Below are 22,576 nucleotides of genomic sequence, written 5' to 3' on the forward strand. Positions count from 1 at the left end.
AGAGCTGCTGAATTGAGTTGACCCTTGAGCAGTGCCCATCTGATCATCTAATCGAAAAAGGTCTAAGAAGCCAAGAAGACTCAAGCACCTCCCTCCCAATCCCCTTCCGCTCTGAAATCGCCTTTCAGCACGATTAGTGCTGCGTCCAGATTCTGTGTAGCTGCTCAGAGAGAACCGTCAAAATTTCCATTCTCGAGGATCTTGATTTTGAGGAGGACGAAGACAGCATGGGTGCAGGAGCAAGCGCCGAAGATAAAAAATCTAAGGAGTTGGAAAAACAACTCCAGGAAGATGCTGATAAGGATTCTAAAACAGTCAAGCTATTACTGCTTGGTAAGTAGACTCTAAAGTCTTGTGGCACCAAGTGACATATGGACCTTCAGTCCCAGGCTGCAGTGATGCCAAGCTCCTCAGATTCACAGATTGTAATTTCAAAAGATTCTGTATTTTACAGGTTTAACTTTGTAACTTTCCAACTCTGATTGTACAAAACTTTCTATGGAGGTACAGGTCTGCAGAGTAGAAGAGTACTCTAGTATCAGTCAGGTGTCACTCAAGGATAAATGCACAGGTAAAAAAACATGACTCAGTTGTGTGAAAATGTTTTTAGTCGGCTTTCACTGAGCCCTGACAGCTAAACCAGACGTTGAATGGTTCAAAAAGAGAGCTAATTGATGTTAAAGACCTTCGCCACAATGGAAGAAGTGTTGAAGTGTATTCACTGGTTAATGCTGGATGTTTCCCTCAGGACTTTATGGGCTCATTTGCCGAGCTTTCCTCAAGTCTTGGACATGAGCCATCTGAGGAGGTGTAAACCCGGACTGGCACATCTGTTCACTGCTTAGTTAGATGTGGAATATACTCCATATATACTCCGGATTTAGAGGCCTTACAGATTATTTGTCTCTGGATAAGACTCCTCCATTAGTTTATTAGAACATGAAAGATGAGAGGATAGTTTAAGCTTGTGAAACAAAATTGACATTGTGCATTAGATGGAGTAAGGGCAGCAGAGAGAGAGAGAAAGGATTAACAGTAATCTGAGATGAAGCTCAGACTGCAAGATGTGTTTTCTAAGGCAAAACAGAAGAGTCACCTGAAGAAATAACAAAAAAACATTGAACATTATCAATATCAAACAATTTCATGTTAAAGTTAGGTAGAATATACAGTAGATATTGCAGACTTAGACTTGTACAGGTAGGCAGAGCGGTTTTACCACTGTGGAGATCTGTTTTTAAAAGTAAAAACCTTGAAAAAGAAAAGATAGTCCACTCATTGTTGAAGTTCAACTTCCTAAAAGGATTCAAACAAAAAGACATTATAGTCAGTATATATATTTTTTATATTTGCCAATTATACTTGAAATTGTGGTGGCAAATACGTTAATTATTCAAATTTACCTAGACTACGTTGACAGCCTTGCAAAATGAAGAATGACTTTTCAATTCTAATGAAAGGACGTTGGTACTTAAAAGATCATAGCCTTCGGTCTAAATGAATCACGGCAGAGCAGTGATGATATGTCAAGCCGATTAGCTAACCGGTTTAGTCCAGATCCACTTGCCGAGTCTTTTGTTGGTCCCTCAACTCATAAATTACATGACGTTTAAAGCGTGATTCATCATCATAACATCAAAACCATCATCATCATTATCATCATCAACAGCAACGTTTATCATAACATCAGTGTGTACTCTGAATGTGAGAAATGCAATACTCTTATTGTATTATAGTGTAAATAAACAATCACCATGCAGGATAAGATAGCTTTATATACATTCCTAAAGTGACCTTAACATCTGCGCTGTGTCTGTTTTTAATGGCACCGGTGATACGTGTTGGAAATCAAGTATTTAATGTATAAATGCATTTACAAGTTACCAGAAAAACTGAATCCCAGTCAACTAGTTCACCTAAAAGCAGGGCTGGCTGAATTTTCATGGCCTAACACTGCATTATTCTTTCAAAATCTGTAAGAAAAATGTCAAAACACTCTGAGATTTAACAGTTACATCCATCAGATATGTGGAGGAGTTTCAAGCCCTCAGCAGCCAGTAAGAGTATCAGAGATAAGTCAGTTAGAACTGGATCAGAAAAGCTAGGAAGGGTGCCATCTTGTGGGCTTTGATAGACAGGTGGAAAGGGTTTGCCATCGAGGCCCAGGAGTCTGCAGGTTTTCATTCAAATGGTGACTAACCAGTGAAACCAGCTGGAATGAAAACCAGCATACTCTTGGGCCTCAATGGCACATGATTGAAAACCACTGCACTAGAGCCAACTGTCATATGAAGAAGTCTCCAATATTTTAAAGCTCTTCTGTACCAAATCCTGGTACTTCTTGGGTATTTGCATGAAAAAAATACCCCTTTCTCCTTTGCAAAGAATTCTCCATTAAGGGGGATATACCAAAGAAACTAAATGGAGTTGCTTAAAGGGAAGTTCCACCGAAAGTTGTAGTAGTAGAGTTTTTCCTACACTTCCAAAATCCTTTCAAAGTTGTTTTATGAGTTTTGAGCAACTGGCTCTCAAGAACAAAAAAAATGCAATCCTTTGATATCCTCAAACTGCATTTCCTAAGATGGTTAAAGAAACAGCCGCTTTCCCACGCTAAATATCATAGTTATGAAAGAAAAAAAATTCTAGTAAAAAAGTCTAATATGTAAACATATCTATCCACGAATTTTACTTTCACCATATTAAGCAATTCAGTTTGATGGTGTCACACGATTTGCATTTTCAGCATTATCAGCTCTGAAGATCAAGGAAATTAACACTTTAAACATGTATTGGAAATTTTAAGAAAACATCTACTTTTGCAATATAACAGCCTAAAAGTCTATTTTGGTAGAGCTCCCCAACTCTCAAACTTTCAATGCCAGTGCTAAGCCTAAAGGCACATTCAAGTAACGAGCAGTGTGAAGGAATGACTCACAGAGAGAAAATAAAGGCAATCTAAAAATCATCACAGCTGACAAAAACCAATCCTGACGCTATCACATTACCACTTTATGACAAATGAACAAAATAAACTTGTTACTGACTGCGAGCAGGAAAGAAACCTATAATAGTTTCTAGGCAGGAGTGAGCCAATAACAGGAGTGACGTGTTGAAGGCTCAAGCAATTAGCCTGTGGATAGAGCTCAGTGTGGCTTCAGCGAGTGCAGGACATCCATCTTTGGTTGTGTGACGCGGTGAATTCCCTCTGGCCTGAGCATGATCTGCTTCCTCTTTCCTCTAGCCAGCAATACAGCCACTTACAGTCCAGTACATCCAATGGTGTCACTTAAAATGTAATCATGTTAGAAATCCATGTTTGTTGTCTTCAGTGTGTGTCTATTCAATGGCATGTTGGACAGAAACACAGCGGACATGGTGTCGGTGTTATGTAGATTCTTTAAACAGTGACATGTATTTTAACTGTGATAACAACATGCTGAGGGACAACAGATGAAAATTTGCCTGGTGGCTAAATCTCGTATATTAACATTAATATGCACTGCCCCAATTAAATAAATAAATCATAATCTTTGTCTTCTCTTCCAGGCGCTGGTGAGTCGGGGAAAAGCACCATTGTAAAACAAATGAAGTAAGTAAAACTAGAAGGGTATAACTGACAAACTGATTGGACTAAAATATGTGATAAAATAATAAAATAATGGTGTACACGACATGTCAGTGGCGAGGAATCACAAAGCAGCGGAAAATCCCTCTAAGCTCACTGGTAGGGAATACACACAGCAGGCCAAAATTCCCCCGCATCTCTGTCCGTTTCACTTGCAGTGAAGCCAATTACAAAGGTCAACGGGGCAAACATCCGCTTGCACTGATTTGTCAGCACTTGCCTTTGTCCAGTTAGTTACACTCTGGCAGTGAGAGCTGAATGAAATTACTAACAAACCACAGGGTGGCACTGTGAGCAGGTGACAGTGTTCCCTCTGTGTTCATTTAGCAGTGGTGCGCCACCACAGCAAGGAAGTCACCACCACTGATGGAGAACATGAGAAATTAAATTTACCATTGTAATTTAGTCTAAAACTGAAATAAGTATAGTCCAAATGTCTCAGAAGTAATGATTTTATTAAGATAAAAAAAAGAAATTTGCACTACTGGGACAAAACTAGCTGCATAAAAATGACAGAGGAAACACTGAATGATTATGTAGTTCCAGTAGATGGTAATGTAGTTTGGCATGAAGTTAGCTTTTTATAAGTAATATGTGGACATCTGACCTCAGCATAAACTCTACTTGACCCTAGTACATGTAGTCTATTCATTTTAAGAGAGAAAATGATAATTTTGTTTGATTGAGAATTAACTTATTTCCAGACTTTACTGTTATCAGTAGCGATATGACATACCCACCAAAGATTTGTCCTCGACTGACTCGCTTCCCCCTCAACTCTCTTCCCTCTGTAAAGGATTCTGCATCAAGGTGGTTACACAAGAGAGGAACAAATGGAGTTCAGAGCAATCATCTTTGGCAACATCTTGCAGTCCGCTCTGGCTATCATCAGAGGCATGGAGTTGCTGGGCGTTGATTTTGGTGGACCCTCTGCACAGGTCTCATAGTACACTAAAAACATTTATACATGCATACTAGACATGCTTAACTTTTGGATGGACATAAAATCGAAATATTTAGCAGTGCAAATGCCGTGAGTGTGCTGATGCTGTTCTTTTTTTTGTTCTGTGTGTGTGTGTGCGACCACAGGAGGATGCACAGAAGCTGCAGAACTTGTCAGACTCCATTGAGGAAGGCACGATGCCTGTCGAGCTCTCCGACGTCATCAAGAAGCTGTGGAAAGACTCTGGTGTGCAGGCCGGCTTCGAGAGAGCTGCTGAGTACCAACTCAACGACTCTGCTGGCTAGTGAGTAAACCACACGGCCTCCGTGTCACACACCCTGTCTGCTAGGGCTGGGCGATATTGACAAAATCAAATATCACAATATTTTAGATCGAATACCTCGATATGGATAACGAGACAATATTTTGGGGCTGGGTATTCGTGCTTTCATAAGATATTTGAGTAATGATCATTAGTAATCAGTAATTTGTAATCAGTAATAAGTAATGTGGATATGATGAGCAGGTAAAGCCAATCACTGTTCATTTTAGCCAGAACAGGCTAATAAAATCAGAATATTGTATCACTTTACTGTAACGCAGCCTTTAAGACCATGAAGAAGTAACATTTAAGTTATAACACAATAGTACGATTACGATAACCTAAATCCCAGACGATATCTAGCCTCATATCACAATATCGATATTGTACGATATATTGCCCAGCCCTACTGTCTACTATTGGGATTAGTATTGGGGTCACAAAGTATGACAAGACTCAACTCCCGCTTAACAACTAAGGAGCTTAAGTGAGGGGCTCCATCTTGATGTATAGATAAAGACTGGATTTGATTTCTACTTTGCCATCCACAGCTACCTCAATGAAATGGACAGAATCTGCAAGCCAGACTATCTCCCCACTGAGCAGGATGTGCTGCGATCTCGAGTCAAGACAACTGGTATCATCGAAGAACAGTTCTCCTGCAAAGAGTTGCACTTCAGGTTAGTCGCCAGCGAGCGCACCACACGACTCTGACAGTTGATAACAGTGATTAGGCCGCAAACTGACTGAACGTTATCGCATCTTGATTGACTTCTTTTGACTCTCATTGATGAACAGGATGTTCGATGTGGGCGGCCAGAGGTCAGAGAGAAAGAAGTGGATCCATTGTTTCGAGGGTGTGACCTGCATCATCTTTTGCGGAGCGCTCAGCGCATACGACATGGTGCTGGTAGAGGATGATGAAGTGGTGAGTTGGGACCCCAATTACCCCAATCATAAAGCCTATAAAGAAAGACAGGTCAGTCACTCACCTGCCCTGTTCCTCTCTGACCTTTCCAGAACCGCATGCACGAGTCCCTCCATCTATTCAACAGTATCTGCAACCACAGATTCTTTGCAACGACCTCCATCGTGCTTTTCCTCAACAAGAAGGATCTCTTCCAAGATAAGATCAAGAAAGTCCATCTGAGTATCTGCTTCCCAGACTATGACGGTAAGGCCAACTGACGCTGCCAGCTAAGAGCATTTCAGATCCATCAAGCCTGAGTGCCTGTTAGGACAAATTCTGCCTTAATGGATCATGAATTATGCCTGCTGCGCGCTGTGCGATGACAGTCACAGTTCCTGCAGTTGCTGACTAATTTTGATGGAGGGGTGAGAATTTCAGGCTAGATGCATGGCAAGGGCATGAGGCGACATCTGTCAGTCCATCATGTGGTGAGAGAGGGTCACAGGCTGCTGACACCCAGTCATGATTGGGCCTCGGTTAATATGAGAGCAGTTCTGTCACAGGGAAATGTGTGAAAAGCAACAAATTTGTGAACGGCACTAGAATTCAAAAGACTGCAGACTGAGGTAACTAATTTGTAGAAAAATTTGCGAGCACCGTTTCAGAAATGAGCGGAGGCTCAGATTGCCCTCCATGTGATCCTCTCCTCTTCTCTGAACCAAATTGTTCTGTCAAGATGAAAGACAGACTAAATTAATCAACTAAGGAATCTTGAGATTCCTGAGAGCTTTCCCCTAAATGAAATTTTATTATGCACGTAATGAAATTTAAGTTGACCGACATCCAGTGATGCTCATGCAGAAGTCTCAATGTAAAGAAGGTAGGGTATTTTCAAACTAAACTTTTGAACCCTGTTACTAAAGCCACTCTCATCTTCACACCCCTAATTTCTCGTAGGCCCCAACACATATGAGGATGCCAGCAACTACATCAAGACGCAGTTCCAGGACCTGAACATGAAGAAGGGTGTGAAAGAAATCTACTCCCACCTGACCTGTGCCACAGACACAGAGAACGTCCAGATTGTGTTCAACGCTGTGACAGACATCATCATCAAAGAAAACCTTAAGGATTGCGGTCTTTTCTAAGCAGCTTCAGCGTGAAAAAAAAAAGGTGAGAAGTGACCACATCAATCCCAGCGGCTTTGTTGATACAGTGTAATAAGGTCCAGATGTGGCCCGTCATTGGGAGGCAGACCCCTGGCAATTCAATTTAAACCTCATACAGTGTATCATATCTGGCCACCCCGTGTTGCCAAGCAACAATTTCTGGCCATAATATGAGCAAACACAAACTCATACCACACAGACAATTTAGACCCTTTGGGACTAGTGAGGATGAGGCGGATAATGAGACGCATCAAGCATTCCCTGTAGTGTGCTTTCTGATGAAATGTCTCCATCAATGCCTCCCGAGGCTACAGATCAAGTTGACTTTACATTTTAAATGTCTGAAAAATATTGAACCGTAAATAATGTCTGCATGAAGCCACGAGTGTAGCAAAAACATTTATGTATAGAGTGTAGCAAAGCGTTTTATGTATAAAGGAGTGATGGGTATCTTGAGGTGCTCGACTAGATAGATTCATGAAGTGGAAACATGCTTTAAGATTTAATTCTTATCTTGTTCTACATTGCAGAACTTCCTTTCCTACCTTAACCCCTCACCTCGCATATTGGCATTAACTGAGAAGTGTACTGATGGAGCGCAGAGGAGCCTCAGTTTGTCCAATTGTTGTGTTAATGCCATCACTTCCATGCCAAGTCCCCGTCCTCGACTGCTCCTGGCACATCACCATCGTGACAGAACATCCCCGCAACACAGTGCACGTCCAGCTGGGTTTAAAAAAAACAACTATCGAGTCACCGTATCCTTGTGGACACTCAGCTTTCAGCAAGAACGAGCCGAACACTACGAAGAAAAGTCGAGATAGTTGCTCAGTCGATCTTTACTGCTTCCTAAGATGTAACTTCTGACTTTGTTGGTTATATTTACTATTGAAACCAAGCCCTGTCAAATTAATAAAAATAATCCAAGGGAAACTATTAATATACTGAATAGCAACATTGCAACCTTGTTTTTGTTTTTGAGTACAGTAGTCTCTGTGGTCTTGATATTTTAACTGTAAAAAGTTGCTGAGCAGATATCACAGATATTCCCAGTGCTTACAGTGTATCCAGATTACAAACCAAATTGTACATGTATCCTAATCTATATAGTGTTAATGTATTTCAATTCACTAAATTTAAGGGGTCAAACATGGTAGAGAAACTTTGTACATAATAGTAGATTGTTCATTATATTTTGAAAGACATAATTCATAAATCTATATGAATATAAGAGAGAGAGAGGGAAACACTAGAGGGATGATGCTTTATTATGAAAAGGGATTGTAAATCTACTGAGTTTGTCCTTTCTTATGAAATGTAGAGGCATGAAATAAAGATGCATTAACTTCACTTGTGTCTCTGAGCCTTCGCTACAGAATCACAGTGTCATTCAGAGAAAAATGCACATTGAAATCTGAAAACAGTGCTGTCAACGCCTGAGGTTGTCATTCTTTGGTGACATTGCTGCCGTTATCTAAGTTTCCTGTTCAAGTCAGAGGGGAAATGGCAGCGTTACAGAGGCAATATGCAAGAGAAGACAATAAAAGGCAGACGTATCGGAGAGCTGCGGCGCCTGGAGCAGCTGCTGGGACGAGCCGCAGCACGAAGGTACGTCACAGAAGTCGACAACATTTCTATTCTGCATGACCTCTTTCCCTGCTCTATCTGCATGAGTCTATGGGCCTTTACCTTACAGCAGGCGCAGACCAAAAGCCTCACAGTGGATACAGTCGAGTGGCGCTGTGGCCAGTAGTGGTGGCATTCTGGTATTTGGTTAGGCATTTAACAGAACAAAAAGGAAGGAAGAAGACAGCTTTGTGCCATCATTTAATGGTGTTAAAATGAACAATACAACTGCAGAAATTCAAAGTGAACTAGACATGTAACTTCTGCCTGCCCTTCAGGAATATTCGCTACCATAACCTCTCTGTGGAGGAAGTGACTGATCTAACCCAGATTAAACTGGTAGCAGGCTTCTTACAAAATGACAGTATTACACCACAGCTAGGGCCGTAGGACAATAATACAGCATCTGACTACATCAAACTACTATCTGACTACATCAAACTACTATCTGACTTGTCATTTTTGGTGTGTTTATATTTCTTCGCCCCATATCCGGCGGATTAAGAAATTACCGCCGATAAAATGAGCCTCTGAACTGACTTTCATGCAGTTAATATTATCAGTCACTTTCAAAGTCCAATGGAATGAGCACAGATCAAGCACACTTCTCCATTAACAATACCTTGCAAATGGTGCTGCAGTGATGTGTCTTAAGTATAAAAATATTGTTCAATACAAAGTGGTCCAGTTAAAATAAAAATAACTAGGTACACAGCTATGTTGCACCTCTCATGTTTAAACAAGGAAAACTACTGAATTCATGAGACTCCTGCTTACTAATCTCAGACACAACTGGTTAGAGTATATACATCAAAATGGTTCACACAAAATCCTTTCCCATACATAAGTTATGGCATTCACATGTCCAATAGATGGAAATTCTATGTAAGTGCAACCCAAAATTCAAATAAAATATAACAAATGCAAAAAAAAGAGCAAATATTCAATAAAAGGAATGTGATACAGACTTACAGCTAAGAGAAGATGCAACATAAAGACAGGTGAACGAAATCTACATATCAGCTGTGAAACTTTGCGATGCAGTAATGGATTTGATAAACAGGCAGTTTGTTTTGGTCCTGGTGCGGTAGCACTGTGACAATCTAAAGGTGTGACAACTGGATTTGAAAGAAGACAGAGGGATTTTATCTGCCAGCCCCCCGACTGATGCAAAGACCTTAAATACGACAGGACTCCGGATGAACTCACAGTGATCGTTTCACAAGCCTTTCCCACTACTCACCCCCCCCCCCCCCCCCAGTATGCTCTGCATTGACTATGGTAAAATCTAATAAGAAAAAAAAGTGATCATAGTAACAAGTCCCCAAATTGTAGAATTTAGGTCCTGCATGCAGCATGGCCACCATCTCAGTCCTTAGCAACACCTACTTTCCAACTCGCCCACTGCAGACAAGACATACCGGCCCAGAGTCCAGATTCTCCTCCTGACACCTACACTGCAGCAAAACAAGAATCATTAACACAGTAAATAATACATAAATACAGTAAATAACTGATCTGACAACTCATTTGTGAATAAATGCCCCTCAAAATACATTTTAAACAATCACTGAGTGTAACCTTCACCAAACAATAAGCTGCTTGTTACTAAAAATCACAAGGAACATGAGTCATGTTCCCTGGAGCAGTGCAACAATCTGCCGCGGTAAACTTTTGGCTTTCAAAACGTTACCGTGTTGCCACATCTCACCAGTCATCTAAATAAGATGAAATAGCTGCAGTGCCGTTGTGCTGAAAATGAGTGTGCTAACCTGCAGGGCCCGGAGCTTCAGTACAGCCCACACTCCTTCAGGTTGATCTTGATGATGACGTCGGTGACAGCGTCAAAGACAAACTGCACATTCTTGGTGTCCGTGGCACAGGTGAAGTGGGTGTAGATCTCCTTGGTGTCTTTTCGTCTGTTCAAGTCCTCAAACTGGCACTGGATGTAAGCTGCTGCCTCTTCGTATGTGCTAGCACCTGCAGCGGAAAGGGTCAGTTAGAAAAAGAGAAAACCACAGTGAGGAGGAATTGTAGATAGAGGAGAAAATGAGCTACAGGAGAATAATTTACAAATGTGACAAAATCCTTTGAGCCTCTCTGGAATGAAAGAGCTCATGTTATCTCATATTTAACCATGTGGGTGAAACACGCCAAAGCAAACCAGAGATGCCAGAAAAATCTACGAATAATGTCGCGCAAAATGGGCTTTTTCAGAAAAGTAATGCTTTTACTACAGTCAGGGCATTTTTGGGGGCAATTTGATCAAATTATGAAATAATAAGTTTACATTGCATTTTGGCAAATAAACACTCAATTCATTCCTCGAAGATTAATTTGAACTTCTTTCCCACTGCTGGAAACTCACAGCAAGCCTTAGAAGAGGATGATGCTGTTTTCCCCACTCTCTGTCCATTTTCCACTCCTCAAGTCGACTTTTTTTTTTAACGATATTAGTTATTTTTTGTTGACGCAGTGGTTTGTGTGGTGTCGGCATTTTCTTCTACTGCTGGCTGCGTAGTGTTCAGGCTGCATACTCAGTTGTTTTCTGATCAAAATGCACTGGAAAGACTCGCCTGGTGATAGGTCCGTACGAATTACAACTCAACAAAAAAAATGTGAACAGGGTGACTTGCAGAAAAGGATACTAATCCCCTTATTTTTCGTTTCATTGGCATTTTATGAACTTTCAAGGGCATTTTTGCCACGAACCCCCTGTGAATTCTTGACCCCGACTACCGTGTGGAAACACCTTCAGCGAGGCTAGCTAACAAGTTGGATAAGGTGACACAATCCCCTGTGTTTCAGATCTAAAAATAGGTGTAACTGTCAAAATCCATCATGAGCATTAGAAAGGCCTGGGTTACCAAAACTGACATGCAACAAAAAATGGGCTAAATTATTCAAAGACAAAACGGTTATCCACGAACTTTAAATACTGGTGTACTAGGCTGCTCCTGGTTTGCTGTATAGAGAATATATTCAGGTATAAATAACATGACTATTCAGAACCGGGCTTTGTTAATAAATTCAACATATGATAAAATAGCTCAACAGCAAACCACACAGATGACAGCCTTTGTCTGGGCAGTAAAAATATCGCTAGTTGAAGTATGCGCATAATAAAGAGATTTTGTACTTAATGGTGAGAAGGAATTTTATATTCAAAGCTCATTTTACACAGACAGCAACCACAAAACTGTCTTTTGCTGTAGAGAGAATAAAAACTACAGTATCTGATAACAGCATGAGGCCCCATTCGCTTTCATCTTTCAATCAAGTAAAATAAATCCAGAGCAATCGTTATGCATTTCCAAGAAATCAATGCTCAAATACAGTAAATGGATCTTAATACTTCCTTTGATTAAAACAGTGAAGGACCCAAGACACACACACATACACACGCTAACCATCTCACATAAAAACTTCATTGAATTCCTAAAGCACAAGCTCGATAGTCGGTTACAGCGAGTCTCACCAGAATACTCGGGGTAGCAGATAGTAAGTGGACTCCTGCTGATCTTCTCTTCAAACAAGTCCTTCTTGTTGAGGAAGAGGATAATGGAGGTGTCTGTGAACCACTTGTTATTGCAGATGGAGTCAAAAAGCTTCATGCTCTCATGCATGCGGTTCTGAGGAAAGAGGAGAGAGTCTCGCTTAACCTCCTTACCCATCCAAAACAAAAAAAATTAAAAATCAAACCATACATGAAGATATTGCAAGATTAAGACCTAACACAGTCAATATCACCTATATATGGAATCAAATTGAGCCACAAAGAGTAAAACCAACACAGCATCCATCACCAAACCTTCATCCCTTACCATTTCCTCATCCTCAGCCAAGACAAGGTCATAGTCACTGAGCGCTACACAGAAAATGATCGCAGTGACGCCCTCAAAACAATGGATCCACTTCTTCCTCTCTGAGCGCTGGCCCCCCACATCAAACATCCTGGAAACAGAGACGCATGCACACAATTACTGGGGATGCGGTCATTTTAATGCAACGTGTCCGCCTCAAAATCCAGCGCAAAAGCAGAGTTCACAAAGCCACACACACACACACACACACACACAGCAAGCCGCTGACCTCGCTCTGTTATCGTTAGCGCTGTGATATCATGCTTGTCTAAGCTGCCTCTGCCTCCACCTGGGGCCCTCGGACACAAGCTGGAGCTACACTGAGCTATTTAACGGAGACGGAGATGAAAGAACGCAACGGGCTCCTACATCAGCGCTTCCTTTAATAATCATTAGCTGGCAAATAATGAAAAAACTGTTTCCAATTGTCAGCTAATGACTATCAAAGGAAACGCTGTGTTGCTCACATTAACTTTCATCGAATGAAGTCTCGTGTGAAGCCATTAGGTCTATAATGAGGATATCTAACTGCTGAGCAATAAACCAGCCCAGGCAGGCTTCTAGTAAAGCTTGATAACAAACAGCATGACTAACTCCAGTCGGCCCACCGGCAGCCGAGACCATTCTGCAGGAGGGATACGAGAGAGAAGTGCGCTCTACTAACTTGAAGTAGAGTTCTTTGAAGGTGAAGTGGGTTTCTACAATGCCAGTGGTCTTCACACGCGTCCGCAGCACATCCTGCTGAGTGGGGACGTAGCTCTGCTGAGAGATCCTCTCCAAGTCGTTCAGGTAGCTGAAGGACAAACACACGGATACATGAGCATGACCCAAGAGCCACTGCATACACAACACACTGCAGCTTAAGTTCGCACGGGAAAAAAATAACAGACGACCCAAAGTGGAAGCTGCAGGCAGCTCCCAATATGTGCTCTATGAGGACAGATGTGCCCATTGTTGAAAGTAAATCCTGCTGTTTTTTTTGTTTTTTTTTACACCACATGGTAAAAATGTCACAAGGGAAAACTAAGCAACTCAAAGACTAAATAACTGCACCTCCAAAAAAGACAAAAACACTGCAATGCAGTAAAATGTTCTATGTACAATCAGGTGTGTTGAACTGGAGGACTTGTTCTGCAGACAGACAGATAGCTGAGGACTCTGCAGAATGATACTAAATATGGGTTCATATTTTGATGGATGATAAACACTGGCTGCTTGTGGGTTGAGTGAAAACAGAGAGTAAGCCCCAACTAACTTCACTGGTCGCTCTAGTCTGCAAGTGTGAACAAAGTGCGCCTACAGCCACGACACGTCTGCTGTTTTCAAAACAAAGAACATGTCCTTCACACTGAGCTACTTTCTTTCAGGGCGTGTGTGACATAAACGCTACAGAAACACAAAACCTTGGGCTTTATCTCGGTCTAATGGGTAATACTACCCTGGCACATTTTAGTAATAGTTTTGGGTGCATTTTTCAATTAACTTTGCCAGAAATATTAAGCACTGGTTGAATAGAATCTGTAACAAAAACATTTTTTTTTATTAACTGATATCTGAAACAGCTGTAAATGGACAGAAACTCAGACATTTTCCAACTGTCAGTTTCATCTTCATCGCTCACTGCTCTCAGGAATGTCATCAGCTGTACTGCTATGTTCAAAACAAGCTGACACAAGAACCTGAAGAGCAAGACCCATCTTGTCTCCCTGCTGTTCCTGTATAAAAGTTACACACATGAATGAGGAAAACTGCTCTTACACTTACACAGTGGAAACTGTCATACTCCTTATGCCAATTTAAGAGCAAGAGCTTGAAAATGGATGATGCAGTTCTTAACGTCTCTGCAAAAATGTCCATCTTAATAAGTCACAGAGTCTTAAAATTTTAGTTTTCTTAAAACAAATTAGATAATTCCACTTCTTTCCAATGCAGTTTCACTTGTTTCAGAACTTTTCAGAAAGTGTCAATATGTTGAAACAAGGCAGAATAAGTCAGATAACTCCACAAGTATCAAGAAAATGACACTTGATTCAAAAGAATTGAAAAAGTTGATTTGGAAACAAATGAAAGACTCAATATTAGATTAACCGATTTAAGATATTTCTGCAGTGTTGTTTTTCCTGATGGAAGAAAATTTAATTTCTGCTTTTCTGGTTAATTTATGCTTTTAACCCAACATGTGGTCACACTGCGGTCATCTGTAAATTGATTCATTCAGCATGCCTGATGTTGGCAAGCCCACAAGGGCCAGTGTGACCGAGGGAACAGAGGCCTTACTATGAGGCAGAGTCATTAAGCTGGTACTCTCTGGATCGATTGAAGCAGTCTTGAACTCCGTCATCCATCCACAGCCTCCGAATCACTCCGGTCAGCTCTGCTGACATCACGCCCTCCTCCGCCGAGCTCGCCAGGGCAAACAGCTGGCGGGCATCGTCCTGGCAACAAAGACAATACCTGTTGTCACTGTACAGTTTTTCTTATGCTGATTCATTTCACGATGCTGTGCAAAGCTGCAAGTAAACAAGCATTGAGCTTGTTGAGAACTACTGAGACTTGGCTCTCTGAATGTCATGTTTCAGTGCAGTCTGAGTCGAGTCAACGTACCGCCCGAGCAGCATCCCCAAATTCTATCTTTAACCGGCCCATTGCCCTGATGATGGCGATGATGGACTGGATGGTGTTGCTGTACACCACCACTTTGTACTGCTTGCACTCCTCTTCTGAGTATCCATCTTCATGAATGATTCTGAAAGAAGCAACAGAAACAAACAAAATTCAAATTGGATTTGAGTTCACGATCAGACTGTGCAACACTGTGACAATGTCTCTAATAAATGCGGAACAAATTAGAGATTTGAAAATGTTCATGCAGCAGTGTTATTAGTGTTGGAATTTGCGCTTCAGTGAGTATGCAGCATGCCTAATGTGGGAATCCGGGGGAGTCTATTCAGGTCCTGCCAGGCTACTGCTGGCCTCTGTGGCCATTGTTTAGCATGTTATGTAAAGGGGTGCTTCCTCCTCTGCCTGAGCGGAGCAAAATGAGGCTCCTGCTCCGCTTCCACAGCATTTCCACAAAGATGAACCCTGTTTGTAATCACAATTCTTCCTGCACCATTAACCTCCGACAAGAGTGCTGCAGTTGGAATAGAGTGGGTATGTGTTTTGTCGATGTATCACAAAAATTGTGTCAAAGTTTCCAGTGGGCAAGTGAGTTTGAGTTTGATAGAATGCCATTTGGGCTGTTACCAGGATAGTTGTAACTTACTTCATCTGCTTTACTATTGTGCTTTTCCCAGATTCCCCAGCACCTGAAAAAAAGAGTCACAACAGTTACATGAGGCAGCGATTCCAGGAATGACAGAAACTACAAGAGACTAGTCCACGTCTCTTCATTCTTATATGTTCATACCAGTAATAGCATTTAATCCCTTCAAAGAAAAGACTAAGAAGAAATACTGTGTCATATATAGTATATAGTCACTTATTCATAATGGCTGAACTTATTCTGAACTCATTTCATCATGCTGAATGTGGTGCATATGTTTGCACCAAGACACCAAGATAAAGCAGCCTTGTGATGTATTGTAGTGGCAGACATTTATGTGGAGCCACAGTGAGTGAGTACAGCCATGAAATCCTCCCTTGCATGTAGCAGCGTTGCAACTATTTGATGCACCAGCCAGGGGTTCGGGTGTATGAGCAAGTAAATTCTGCCTCAAGAATCAAAACTCTCCCATTGGTTCATATTTATAGCACAGTGTGTGTGTGTGTGGGCCATAGGAAGACGCATGAACACCAGTATCATGTGGAAGATTCTGCAACCAGGGAACTAACCCCTTGTACGCCAGCGGCTAGAGCCTCAGAGAGATGCTGAAGCACAGCTGCAGGGCATCATGGGAAGTCTAGGAACAGTGGCAGACGCCAATGAAGCGGGCTGCTCTTTTAGGAAATGACAGCTATGAAACATTAGATAGCGTCCATCTGTGACGAGTGATAAAATGACGACTAGAGAAAATGATCTTCGAGCCTCAAGAGAAGACATAGTTTTAGTTCTGCATTAAAGAGTATTTTAATTAAACAGATAAGCGGTGAAAAACATTGGGGAGGGAAAAACTGATTTCACTATGAGGAACCTTTATTACTAACACAATCAGCCAAACAGGAAACAGTTGTCATGCCGCTGGCTGAGCCAATATTTTTTCCACTACCCTTGGAGAGACAATCGCAGATATCATGCTGTTCTGGGCATTAGAGAGCACAGGGGGCACAAAAACACCACGAATGATTCACAGTGTCTGTTAGTAATCTAAGCAAACACCCCACACACACACACACACACACACACACACACACACACATCCCAACTGGCTCTCTGACCCAAAAAGCATAACTGTACAGTCAGGAAGAGACGGCTCATTTGCCAAACCTGGGAGTCTAATTTAAGAGGTGTGGAAGCTGCATCCGCATGAAACATTATACATCAAACTGAGATAAACAGAAATAAATTAATTCCCATAAACATCTGGGGTGAGTTTACACTGGCACTGGAGCCGCCTTTTGCTTAATGCAACCACAGCAATTATCAGCAACCACAGGATGGAGAAGTTTTCAAGCGTTGGAATTTGAAATATGGATGGCTACTGTTTTCTGGAATAAGTCTCTAAAGAAGTATATGTTCAAAATAAGGAAATGCATTTGACATTCCCACTGCCAGTTATGAATACAGATGATTTTTGTCAAGGTGGCTTACAGTAGAATATGTTCAGATGGCTGTTGGACAAGAATTAAATCCTTGAGTTCCTTGGTTAAGTTATCAAGAGAGATTTATGCCCAGTCACAGGCAGGCAGGCGAGGACACATTGCGGTGAGCCCCTTCCTAAACTTTCTCAGTCACCAGTTCTCTCATTCATGGCATTTTTTGGCTGAGCAGCAACCGTGGCCTCCTGCCAGCGGAGAAACCAACTTTACACAGGCATTCACAGAGTCATCCAAACCCATCTAGGGGAACGTCATGGAGTCGGACTCCAAACCAAGCCTCATTTAGCAAGAATTTTGAATGGAGATTCTATATGGATCGCTATTCGTGGTCAAACGGGAGGCCATTTTCATTGGAAGGCTGCTCCGGCTTTCCAGCGCTGTGGTTTTGTATTAAGAACAGCAGCTGAACCCCGCTTTGTTTTTCCCCTATAACTCTCTTGTTCCAACACAGACAAGAGAGGAGGGCAGTGCCTGGAAAAATCGCTTTCCCCTCAGCTCTGCGGTCGGACCTTGAAAATGAGTGTTTCCATACAATGAGATTTTTGGCCTGCATTGTACTGTTGCACTACTCTTATCACCCTCCAGTTAATCCGCAGAGATCAGTCGGCCGGCGAGTTCATTCACGTGGGATCCATCCGTGCCCTCGCCGAACTGTTTCAATGGCAACCACATCTACCTCATCTCATGCGAAATCTATTTCAGGTTTCACACCAATCATTCCACTCAGGACTCACCCACCTAAAATAGCAAAATGGTACTTGTGCAATAATGCTGTAATCATGTAATATCACATCAGCCTCTGAACAGAAAAGTGGAAACACTGACAAAGTCCTCCCACGGTCAAGTGTTCTGGTGGCTCAGTAATGCTAGGAAGCAGATTTCCTGGCATGGTTTTGTTCAACTATATCTTCTAGATCGAGGTGCATGAAAATCAGTTTTAACATAAAGGGCCTTCCTTCGTCCCTGACGGGAAAGCTGCCTTGCAAAGTGAAAATGCCCCTATCAGGAATGTGATTGGGAACACAAACAGAAGGAGAAAAGCTGGAAAACAGTAATAGTAACAGTAAACAATCGCAGTTGTAAATCCAAAACAAAGTATCCCACGAATAAATGAATCCCATACCTGCCCTGTACACAAAGCATAATTACTAGGGGTGTAACGGTACGTGTATTCGTCCCGAACCGTCACGGTACGGACGTTACGGTTCGGTGCATTCAGCCCTACGGAGAATACGCGGTATGTGCGAAGACTGATGAACGTAATGTGGAACCAACTTTCACAAGAGCGAGTTCCACCCGGAAACCTTCAGCTGTAAGCCAACAACAGTTAGCAACATGCCATGCTAAGCGTAGCTCAAGCTACAGGAGCTAGAAGACCCGCCTGCTTCTTTCAAATCAGCTGTGTGGGAAAATTTCGGGTTCCCAGTGAACCACGACAGCAATGGAGAGCGAGTGGTGGATCGGACGAGGACGGTGTGTCGGCGTTGTTCGACAGTTGTAGGGTATGTGTGCGGAAACACATCGAACATGCTAACGCATATTCGACGGCATCACCCAGATGTGCCAATCACCGGAGCTAGGCAAAAAAAAACAGGAGTCCAACTACTTATCCCCGCTGCTTTTAAGCAGCCTCTAGATGCTTTTCAGTTTTGTAGCCGATTGTGACTTATTGCCTTTTGTTTTTTATCAGCCCTACATAAAAATATGACCTATGTGAGAGTGTATGTTCACTGTTTACATTTTACATTTTACTGCTTAATACACTACAGGCTGTACCAACTACCTCAGAGGGGACTATACGACACTAGGTGGAACAAACTGTAACTTGCACTACTGTCTGTTCAAAATAAATGAAAAGAAACCTAGCCTTATGCATTTGGGGTTTTTTGTTGCTTTTTTCCCGTTGTACCGAACTCGTACCGGACCGTGACGTCCAAACCGTGGTGTGAACCGAACCGTGACTTCTGTGTACCGTTACACCCCTAATAATTACTGGTACAATGGTTTGCAAACCATGGAAATCATGTTATCCGTATTTCATGGTAGTCTCAATCAACACATCCCAACACAACTTAACGGTAGATTCTGAAATGGTTCCTGGTATTGTGACTAACCATTGCTATCTGAAAAACATTAGTTATTTGGGATTCCTGTGGAAGAATAAGGTTGTATCTATCTGTGGAATTCCAAAATTTTGTCTACTTCACAACATGATACACTGAAAATCTTAAGGGAATTTGTCTTGGCCTAACACCTCATTTTCTGTTTCTACAATGTGGAAATGTCGTCTAAGGGGCCGACCTGACACTGACACTTCCTACTTGTTCTCCTATCACAAATGTAGCCTACATGTTATGAGCAAAATGGAAACACCTACATGAAACTCCACATTGTGAAACCTTCTGGTGACTCTGTACCGGTGCAGAGTGCATTTCCTGCCACAGGGGGTTTTGGTCCACCCATCTCTTAAATCTCAAGTCCAATAATATCAGTGGAATGAGAACTCTAATTGTCTTCATCCCAAGGGGCATTTATTTCTTAATATGAGAATTGTTATGTAAGCTGACAGTGTCCCAGCCAAAAGGCTGAGAGCAACATGGCATCTGGCTATCATAAGTTATGATGAGTCTAAGTAGGCCTATTTGGACTAGGCCTATATTGGACTTTTGGGCCCATGGTGCAATCATTTGGCTACAAAACACTATGATTATGCTGCACAAGCTGTTTGGAGAAGTTTGAAGGCCATTTTATACTTTGTTTGGAGCTATAAAAAGACCCGTTAACTTCAAGAGTTTGGCAGAAGGCTGAGATGAAACTACAGGGCCGAACCCGCTGTGTGTTTGGTGATACAAGGAACTTCAGTGGAGTTTCGATTAACATAGGGGTGAGTAGATAATGACTGAATTTCTCATTCTGCTGTGAATTATTCCTTGGAAGTGCTCGATGAGTAGCTTTATTTACAGTAGAAACTGGCTCACCTCTAGCAGGTGGCCGACCTGATGATATGGGACAGATAATGTCAACAAAGCTCAGACAGGAGCGCCTGCTAATCGGCACGGCCCATAAAAATGGTGCGTCCTGCCTGGACTGATGTCATCTGATCCCACTGGCACATACCCAGTTATTCTGTTCTGGCATGATTGGAAGCTGAAATCTGGATGCTTTGCACTGTGGAATGGGCTGTGCCATCAAACCAGGAGGCCACCATCTTTATGCACCTGGTCCACTGTGATAAAAACTACCTGAAAATCAACTTCAAGAGCCCAATCCTTAATCTAATGGCAAACAAAACTACTGGTTAAAATGATTATGGATAAAAGCATTTCTTTCTTATTTTCCTAGTGACTAGGCCTTTTAAGTTCTTGACAAGAGCCGGCAGTATGTATAGGGGAAACTTATGTTCTCTGAAGCTGGAAAAGTTTTGTACACACCGGAGTAAAACTGGCCTGCATGTTACAATGTAATGAGAACATTGTAAATGGTCTCCTGTTGTATGCCCTGCCCTTCAACAATGCAGAACTGATACTACTAAAGGAAGAGAAATGGGCTGAGGCATAAGGACTTGTACTTTGGTTCCCATTACTACTAATAATAATACTTTATCTCCCACTTCTGCCAGTAAGGTCAGCTCAGAAATGATGATCCACAGCAGCCTAAACCAACAAGAGGAGGAGGAGGAGGAGTGTGTAGTGAAGTGAAGATCAAAAACACACACCAACAACTGCTCATTGTGAAACTGATTTCGTGCATTAAAAAATTATGTCATGGCGAGTGTGAAGGGATCCATGCCCGTGCTCTTACCAAGTAAAAGCAGTTTCACTTCTCTGGACGCCTTTTCTCCATCTTCCCGTAGATTTTTATCAATCATTTTACTCCTCTCCACAGCAGCTTTGTCCTCGGCGCTTATCGTGCAGCCCATTTTCGCGTTCAAATCAACTTCTACTTGCGGCTTGTCGTCTCGGCAGAACTGCTCATTAAGTTGGCGAAATAAGCGGCTTTGGTCGGTGTGTGTGTGTGTGAACTTCCCCAGCCAGGCACGGGGAAGGGAAAGGCGTTGGCACTGGACGCTCGTCTCGCCAACTAGACCCACATGGGAGTTGATGTTGATCTCACGCAGCTTCAGTAGTTACAGGACTGTCTGTCGAGTTCATCAATTTTGCTTTGCAGCGAAATAAAACCTTCCCTAATATGGTGAATTTTGAATTGTTATATCCAACTTGTCCGTAGTTGTGGAGTCACCGACAGCCATCCAAAACCCCCGCAAGAAAAATAACCCCGCAAAGCTTTCAGTAGAAAGAGTGAGAAATTGGCGCTGGTGGTAATCATCCAGCGTTTTCACAGAAAAATGCTCAAGAAAAATCCCCCGATTTTTTCCCCCATCAGCCAGGTTGCTGTTGCGCAGTCGCGCGTTATGTACAGCTGATCCAGATGCAAGAGAAGAAAACGGCGTTGAAAAGGAAAATTGATGTTTCCTAGGCCTGATGGGAAATGTAGTCTCTTCTAAAATACAGATGAGGCATAATTATGTTCACACGTCCGCGCACACGAATATTTCCGAAGGCAAGCCTAAGCTGAATACTCCTCCCAGGCTTTCGGGTAATGGGCACATTTCCAGTAACTTAATCGAAGCTGTAGAAATATATCTGCAAGTTTTCACCATAGTTTCACATTCATTTGCAGGCTGTCGAGTCTTTGCAGGAGTTTTGTGTGGTGTGAGAGCGCCCCCAGTGGAGCCCACACTCAACTACAGCTATGAAATTGATTGCGGCATCGATCCGATCATATGATATGACAACAGGTAAAGTCAAACAACAAATGTCTTTGGTTCAGATGGTCAAATGTTGATTTGGTGCATTTTAGACGACTTTGGGTCATGGGGGAGATGTGAGGATCGCATAATTAGAAACTTAGATATGATAATATCCAGTGATTTGGCGGTAAATAAAAAGGTGGGTGAACCATGACCTCCTTTCGATGATCATCGTAAGGCAAACTTCCAGCAATATGAACAAAAATCAACTATATTCTAAGCACGAATTTATGTTTTGTCCCCTCAAAATACCATAGGCCTACACTGTAAAAACTCATAGTGCAGTTTAGTGAATCAACTCATCTTTATCCATTCACACAATGTATATAGATGTGTTTGTCAATTTCAACTTAAAAGTGCTAGTTATGAGCTTCATGACTTAAAATTATGAGTTGAAAGAACACCTTATAAAGCATTCACTAAACTCAGCACTGTTAGTTTATTAGCAGACTTCCCAGTATGCATTGCATTCGGTTTAACTCTCCAGAAACTCTTCCTTCTTCTGGTTTGAATGAAGTTACAGGATAGAGACTTGTTATGTATGTATGTT

General features: G+C 42.0%; 2 protein-coding genes across 3 annotated transcripts; one reads left to right on the forward strand and one right to left on the reverse strand.

The window, feature by feature from the left end:
* The first annotated feature begins 227 nt into the window (after positions 1–227).
* Positions 228–7,847, forward strand: gnat2 (guanine nucleotide binding protein (G protein), alpha transducing activity polypeptide 2). The gene is made up of 9 exons (XM_071903259.2): positions 228–333; positions 3,547–3,589; positions 4,422–4,563; positions 4,715–4,872; positions 5,442–5,570; positions 5,689–5,818; positions 5,911–6,064; positions 6,758–6,973; positions 7,500–7,847. Exons 1-8 carry the CDS (start codon positions 228–230, stop codon positions 6,946–6,948), a joined length of 1,053 nt encoding a protein of 350 aa, XP_071759360.1. The 3' UTR covers positions 6,949–6,973; positions 7,500–7,847.
* Positions 7,848–8,783: 936 nt separating this feature from the next.
* gnai3 (guanine nucleotide binding protein (G protein), alpha inhibiting activity polypeptide 3) lies at positions 8,784–21,621 on the reverse strand. 2 transcript variants are annotated; one of them, XM_071903251.2, is made up of 9 exons: positions 21,018–21,621; positions 15,724–15,766; positions 15,063–15,204; positions 14,736–14,893; positions 13,123–13,251; positions 12,420–12,549; positions 12,074–12,227; positions 10,368–10,575; positions 8,784–10,047 (listed from the first exon to the last, which is right to left on the reverse strand). In XM_071903251.2, exons 1-8 carry the CDS (start codon positions 21,133–21,135, stop codon positions 10,385–10,387), a joined length of 1,065 nt encoding a protein of 354 aa, XP_071759352.1. In that variant the 5' UTR covers positions 21,136–21,621; the 3' UTR covers positions 8,784–10,047; positions 10,368–10,384. The 2 variants fall into 2 exon arrangements, with proteins under 2 accessions (XP_071759352.1, XP_071759349.1); XM_071903248.2 differs by having other exon boundaries at positions 8,784–10,052.
* Positions 21,622–22,576: the final 955 nt, after the last annotated feature.

This window comes from Centroberyx gerrardi, chromosome 14 (assembly GCF_048128805.1).
Source record: "Centroberyx gerrardi isolate f3 chromosome 14, fCenGer3.hap1.cur.20231027, whole genome shotgun sequence".
Lineage (NCBI taxonomy): Eukaryota > Metazoa > Chordata > Actinopteri > Beryciformes > Berycidae > Centroberyx > Centroberyx gerrardi.